The sequence below is a fragment of the Triticum urartu genome, chromosome 2, assembly GCF_003073215.2.
Source record: "Triticum urartu cultivar G1812 chromosome 2, Tu2.1, whole genome shotgun sequence".
Taxonomy (NCBI): Eukaryota; Viridiplantae; Streptophyta; class Magnoliopsida; order Poales; family Poaceae; genus Triticum; species Triticum urartu.
The window spans coordinates 626,079,660-626,086,765 of NC_053023.1; the positions used below are offsets into that span (position 1 = coordinate 626,079,660).

At 48.2% G+C, this 7,106-nt stretch overlaps 1 protein-coding gene and 1 long non-coding RNA gene across 2 annotated transcripts; one reads left to right on the forward strand and one right to left on the reverse strand.

Annotated features, from left to right (window-relative positions):
- Positions 1-425: 425 nt before the first annotated feature.
- On the reverse strand, positions 426-3,013 carry LOC125537570 (serine/arginine repetitive matrix protein 1-like). Its single transcript, XM_048700887.1, has 4 exons — positions 2,953-3,013; positions 1,995-2,419; positions 1,676-1,892; positions 426-943 (listed from the first exon to the last, which is right to left on the reverse strand). The coding sequence occupies exons 1-4, from the start codon at positions 3,011-3,013 to the stop codon at positions 930-932; spliced, it is 717 nt and encodes a 238-aa protein (XP_048556844.1). The 3' UTR covers positions 426-929.
- Positions 3,014-5,475: 2,462 nt separating this feature from the next.
- Positions 5,476-6,736, forward strand: LOC125533809. The gene is made up of 2 exons (XR_007294364.1): positions 5,476-6,361; positions 6,552-6,736. It is a non-coding gene; the product is annotated as an uncharacterized LOC125533809 (long non-coding RNA).
- The last annotated feature ends 370 nt before the right edge of the window (positions 6,737-7,106 follow it).

A 7,106-nucleotide genomic window follows, 5' to 3' on the forward strand; every position in this document is an offset into this window, starting at 1 on the left:
CTGAATACGATACAGCAAAAACATTACCGGCGCGGTACCAGACGCGTTATCAGTTTCTTTGGATAATGACTTGGGGCGCTAGGGAAGGAAAAAGTCAAGGGAAGAGATGAGGTAAAGCCTGTTGTCGAAACAATGTGGAACCTTGACGGCATTGCTTCGTTTTACCAACTCCACTATCTGCAACAAGGCTGGAAAATACAGTAAGACATACTGCCAAGGGTACTGCAGGTGACGCTTTTATTCAGCATCGACACTATTTTTCGGGCAACCTGTTCGTGGCAGACCATTTCATCAGTTTCTTCTTCTTCATCAGACTGGGTTGTGGCGAATGCAGCTTTCTTCTCTCATAGTACATCATTTGCATCCTTGTCGACCTGACAAAAGTGAAACAGCTGTGCCAGTCTAAACCAAAGACGACCGGGAAGAAAGCTTCACTTGCTGGGCATAATTCTTTCTGCAACATCTACAGACTATACAAAGATCAGTTCTACTAGATGTTCTCTTTGGCTTACTTTTAAGTGTACTGATATGTTGTAGCCTCAACTTGCAAGCATCACTGATCCAAGTTTGCTTTTGTTGACCGGATTGGGCCAGTGTCGTGCTTGCGTTAGAACATGGCATGCCAACTCAGGTCATATTTTGGTCAATTCACAGCCAAGAAGCCAATAAAAATACAATAAAATTACCGGGCCAGGCGGCCGGTGAGAACACGGAGCATGAAGCCAAGAAGGCAGAGGAGTCCGCGTCTGCAACGCCGTGCTCCGCCAGACCGGCTTCCTCGACCTCAGAATCTGAATTTGAAAAAGAAGAAAATGCATGCATGCATGCATGCCGACCGGCCGGCGTGATCCACCATCGATCCATGATGGTCAACCTCCATTCCAAGTCCGGACGATCAACCAGCTCCTGCCATTCTAGTAGCTGCCATGTTATGCATCCTCCCCTGCATCCATACGGTCTGATCTTCAGAGTGACCAAACAAAACCCTCTGTTCATGTCTGAAACTCTGGATACTGCCCGAATTGAATTCAATACATTCAATTTCATTTGTCTGAGTGTTTGATGCTGTTGACCGACTCTAGTTACTATTATCCATCACAACTAGCAAAATTATATTAACATAACTCACAATAATTACAGTATCTTCCAAAGCTTAGAGGATCGAGATTTGCAAGAGTTTTGTATATTGGTTTCGTCTGGAATCAATCCACACATACAGTAAGTAGTACTTTTATCCTGAGTGTGGCAACCAAGGTACTTAGTCCAAAACAATGTTTTACCTCTGATAAGCCCATTGTGACAGTGTGATGTCAATATGCACATATACAAACTAGGACACTTGATTAAAGAAGAATGCATGACTTTGACATGGGCGATGCAGAATCATTCATTCTATAAACCCTACAATAGCAGCACTAGCACATCATCATCCATACCAACCATGCAGCCTAGATATAAAACACCTACACTAGCTTGCTTGCCATCTGCTGCTAGGGGAGGGTGGTTGTGAATTTGACACCAGCATACTATGCATGATGCAACTCAGCTTGTCTCTATTTAATTCAACTCAATCAGTGGGCACCAATTATATCATCTCATCTCCCACATCTTCACATGGGATGTGGAGTACCATAACTATATAACTAAGAGAGATAGAATCCAATTTGCCTCTCACCTTGGCTCGGGTATCCCAGCCCAATCATGCTTGCATTCCTCCTCTCCTCTCCAACAGTGGTGGGGTTGGTAGCAGCGGAGGCGAGTTTGATTCCTCGTCTAGCAACAGCCACTTTGTGGGAGGGAGCACCATGTATCAAATCTGTCCGGCCACTGCTATGGCATTTGAACTTCTTGCGGCGACACAAGCTTCCTGCAAGGGCATGGCAGGAGGAGACCTGCATGGCACGGGCGAGGTGGGGATCAGGAGCAGCTTGAGGATGGAAACAGAGGTAAAGGTGGAGAAGTTCAGGGGCGAAGTGTCACCGGGGGCGACGCACTGGTGCGAGAAGGCACGGCGGTGCTCGGACGGTGCGTGGCTGCCCGAAGGAAGACGGCGTTCGACGGCAGCGAGGCATCTGGCGACGACCACAACTGGGCGGGGGGTCGCGGAGAGGCTCTCGTTGGCGATTGGATCCCGGTGGTGGCACGGTGGCGCGGGGGTCCGGGGAGGGCGGGCTGCGGCGGGGCGTCCGGGGAGGGCGCACGACGGCAGGGGGCTCGCGGCGGCGGGGGTTCCAGCGAGGGCGCGCGCGGCAGCGGGTTCCGGGGAGGGCGTGTGCGGCGGCGGGATCTGAGGGCGGCGGTGGGATGAGGCGCTCGGGGGAGGAGAGGTTGCGGGAGAGTTGTGGAAGCGGGTCAGGGCAGGGGTGTTTTTCTTTTCTTTTCCGTGATGATTCGGGAGTTCGTGAGGATGTCGTCGCAGCTATATAGGGCGCGGCATGATCGAAATAGTTATTCTAATGCTGGGATTAGAATAGTGCTACTCTATTTCTACTATCTAAAAAAACGTAACGTTCCTTCTTTCCTTTTACGTCAAAATTTTCGTCCAACCTTCTCTCTCACCCCACCTTACGTACACTATCGCACCCCTCCCGATTTTACTTTTCACAATTGGTAAGTCAATCAATCATGATCAAAACATTGGTAAGTCAATCAATCATGATCAAAACAAACGATTAAAAACCGACCCTTTTTCTTTCATGGCTTGCGCATCTAAGAATCGGATCGGAATTCTCTCGCCCTTTAATCTCGTGAAATTTTTAATGCACCTGCAATTACCATATCTTGGGATGTGGCATGGCAGAACTATCGCCTCCTTTCCCCCGTGCTGCCGGCCCTGATTGATAAGCAGCGGTTCTCATCTAGGAGTATGTTCGTCAAAAAAAAAAAGCAGCGGCTGGTGGGGTGCTCGCCGGCGTCGCCAGTGGCCACCGCACGAGGTGATTGAGCGAGGACCATCGATGTCCGCGGAGAGCAAGTGAGCGAGTGCCATGAAGCGGTGGCAGGCGAAAGCCATTGCCGGTGCTATACTCGTTGTCCTATCCCATGTGGGCGTGTCGTTCAGGCCCGGGACGTCCTACTTCGCACTGCCCCAGCCGTCCTCTGTCGTGCAGGGCTTTAGGCCCGTGTGAGTTTGTTACCCATGGCGGCGGCGACGTGTGACGCTCTTCTCGGTTCTCCCCTTGCGCTTGCAATCGTCGAGGTACTCGCTCTCCTGTCCAACTAACTACATGCATCATGTGTAGCTACAGGCACGGTGGTTGTTCTGACTGTAACTGAATGAATGGACAAACACTGGGAACCCTAAACCATTGTGTGATGAGGGTATACAACAATTCGTTCAGTTCACCTCCTGTCTGGACAATGCTAAGCTGCTAATAGTTAAATAGGGTGATTAAGTCTACTTAAGCATGGTTTGGTCCATTGAGATTAACTTACATTAATTTCCTTCAGTTTGCTGGGCTGACCGGTGCCAGCGGCGGGTCTGATCCTGCGATCGACATATATGCATGAATGTGAATCACAACGGTTAGTACCGATTTACCAATGGAATACTTAGAATCTTTTTGCTCGCTTGCTCAATTGCTTCTTAGTCAAAATAGAGATGAAGCATTAACATAAGAAGGATCTGTGTTTTTTTAAGAAACTTATTCTGTACATCAATACGGGAGACAGCTGAAGATAACTTTTGCTATAAGTTTGCCGCTCCATTTCATTTAATATCCATATGTATAGGATTATGAGATGCATTCTAATGTGCCCTCACCTTATACTGCTTCTAATGTTGCGCCATCTAATTCCAGAATGCGGCTTTCTTGGACAGAGAGATAATTTACGACAGGGAATTTGATCATGACTACTTAGGTTTCATGACTTTGGAGAGGTATTACTTCTTAAAGCTTGGCGGGAATGTCGTCAAAAGGCCACGACACATGTTAATGAGAGTTTCAGTAGGGAACTAGGGATACACAAGGATGACCTCCTCGGTTCACAACATTTTTGCCACTGGGAGTTATATTCAAGGAACAAATGGGACATCTAATGCGATTGTTCCTATGTCATATGTTTTCCGTGATAGTACTACCCATTATGTAGATCAAGGTGGTGGAAGAGAAATGGTAGGTTTCATTATTTCTCAACATTTGATGGCATTTTTAATTACAGTCTTTTGAAATACTACATGCATTCTTTCAAAAGCTAGCTGCCTTTGTTGTATACTTGGAGCCTTAGCATGCTGGTACTGTTTAGTTCCTTGATATGAGAAAGAACCATGACAAGGTAAAATGTTAACACAACAATTTCTAATTACCCCTTTTTTCCAAACCGTAAGTCTGTAGCCATTTAAATCTTCTATACTTTTCTGTGGCAATTAAACTTACCCCTTACATGAAAAGAGTGTCACATCCTACAGATCCTATTGCTTGCAAGTCTTAGTTTGCCGCAGTTTATGCCCTACAAGATAATAGTTGATATTGATACAGATATAATATCTATGTAATGCATTTTTTGCATAATATGGGAGATTACAAATAATCATGTGCTTACTGGTTTGTGGGCGATCTTGTTTGTGTCACATCCTATCTATAAAGGACATTGTGATGAATGCTGGTTTAACAGGATGAGAATCGTGTAAGGATCTTTTCTTTGCTCTCTGTGTTCCCAATATATTCATGCTAAGAGTACAAGATAATGAGGTATGATTCTTGTTTTTCCTAACGAAGGTACATGGTTGGCGGATTGCTGGGGTCAGAAGTTGATGGCTCTTATAAGAAATATGGGAGAGAAGTAAGATTAAAAATTTAGCCATATAGATCGAGTTAGGAAAAATCTTCAATAACACACTTTTTGGTCTCAAGGCAAGGCCAAGAAAATTATTCCAGTACAAACCCTCTGGTTTGATATTTTCAAGGTACAAACAGAAAGAAGCGCACCTGATATGCTTTAAAATGTACATTACGCAGCAGAATAATGGGTGGTTCTATATTTTGATACTGGTCAGGTTCCAACAATTCATTAAAACTCTTATTTATCTGCAAGATACACGCAATATGAAAAGTAACCAACGGAATATGGCACAATCAAAGGAAAATAATACTACTGGCTTGAACATGAAATTCCATCATAATTCTTTCGTGTTATTATTATGTGAGTCTGGGTGGAAGCAAAATAATTTTTAGTAAGAATTCAGCACACATCATATAGTGGAACTTTGGAGGCGTTGTCTTATTTGTGACCTCTCTACATGATGCTGCGAGTGCCCTCCTTTGACCAATGCAGTTTGCATTTGTTTATGGATTTCTTTTATTGTTGTTTTCAGAGAGAGACACACATTAAAAAATTGATCCCGTTGCAACGCACGGACAATTACCTAGTATATATATATATATATATATACTATTCTGATTTCGGAATCAGAATAGTTATTTAGATCCCAACAGCCTATATAGGGGCGACGGAGGTTCTCCGAGATCTGAAAACCTGAAGCGAGCAGCCGATAAAAAAAGGAAAACCGATCCCGGTCCCGACTTTCTTCCCCAACCTCCCCACTCCCTGCATCTCCGTCCCGCAACCGCGGTCGCGCCCACTCCCCGGACCTCCCTGCCGCTGCGCGCTATCCCCCGGCCCCGCCCCGCCCCGTCTCCCCTGCCTTCATCCCCGACACCATCCCGGACCTTCGTCTGAAGCATCCGTCACATCCAGATCCACCCGCCGGCGACGCCCACCGCCGGCACCCCTCTACCCACTACCTTCCCGGCGGCTCCGCCTGCGTACCACCGCCGGCGCGCCCCTGTGCCCAGTCGCTGTTGCTGCCTCCCCACCCGCGCCCACCTCCTGGCACCCATGGCCGCCATCGCCAAGACCTTCCCTCCCCAACGAGGCTACACCTAGCCAGAGGCCTGCTGCTCTCCAACGCCTGGACTGACGCAGTCAACCGTGCGCCGGCAACGCGCAACCGGTCACCATGGAACCCGCGTGCAGGCATTCGTCCATGGTTGATAGCCTCAACCATGGCGGTCCATCCCCACATGCCGCCGCTGGCCGTCGCCGTCCCTGACCACCAGACAAGCACCGCCGCCCCTGCATCTCCGGCCACATCGACCTTCTCAAGAGGGCTACCTTGACCTTCCCGAGGAAGGTTCATCCATGGAGCGGCCGCTGCCGCCACTCCACTCCCGCGCTGTGCCTGGCTTGCCGCAAGCCTCCGCCCCCCATCACCAGTGCGCTGCCACCGCATGGAGCTTCCAGCGCCAAGATTCCCTTGTGCGCCATCAGCTACCACCTAGGTTGCGTGGCTACTTCCCACCCCGTTGTGCTTCAGATTCTGTAGAGCTTCAGGTTCAGAGCTTTTCACTTCTGAAATTCAGTAAGTTGCCTTGGGTGAATGCTGCGTCTGGTTCAGTTGCAAGGAGTCCTCTGTTTTGCTGTTGTTGTCTGTCTACTTCTGCTTTATAGTTTAATTTGAGCCATTATAGAACTGATGGAGACTAGTAATGGATCAGCCATACTTCCTCTCGGTATGTAGTTTGTTTAGTCTAGTATGTTGTTTTGTGCAGGTGAAGGGAAGGACTACCTGAGCGCTACCAGCAGTACAAGGAGTTTAGAAGGCAAGAGATGGGTCAATAGATGATCCCTACTTTGCAGCAATGTGATGTACGTGTGGAGGAAAGGTCAATCAAAAAGTGTAGTTTGATAATTACGTCGTAACTTATTAAGCTCGCTTGCTCTCTGGCTCTTATTACTTTGTGTTTGTGCCTCAAACAAAAGAAAAAAAAAGTAAAAAATATTTGAAGATTTTACACTAGAGAAGTTCATGTACACAGACCTACCCCCGATGCCCAGCTCCCTGCCGCAGAGATGCCTGTGTGCCCCCCAATGCCTCCTTCCGGCTCGCCGCCGCCCCCACAACCTCCGGGCACGCCGCCACCCCTGCCAACTTTCGGCGCGAGGCCGCCTCCGCTTCCTCCTTGCGCGTTATCACCCCCATCTCATCCAGCGCGAGGCCGCCCCTTCTTCAGGGCGAGGTGGATTTGGACTTCAGCGGCAGTACAGAGAGCACTTCGGGAGCACGTGGCGGGCTCAGAAAAGCTGGCCGCCCCTTGCTCTGGCGA

What these genes read in the sequence shown, in the direction of transcription:
- LOC125537570 (XM_048700887.1), bottom strand. Translation starts at nt 3,013, where the DNA reads ATGGCTTTCGCCTGCCACCGCTTCATGGCACTCGCTCACTTGCTCTCC. An exon ending in GCTCTCCGCGGACATCGATG is followed by an intron (nt 2,420 to 2,952) that starts GTCCTCGCTCAA and finishes CGCCCTATATAG; the next exon opens with CTGCGACGACATCCTCACGA. An exon ending in CGCCGTGCCTTCTCGCACCA is followed by an intron (nt 1,893 to 1,994) that starts GTGCGTCGCCCC and finishes CGTGCCATGCAG; the next exon opens with GTCTCCTCCTGCCATGCCCT.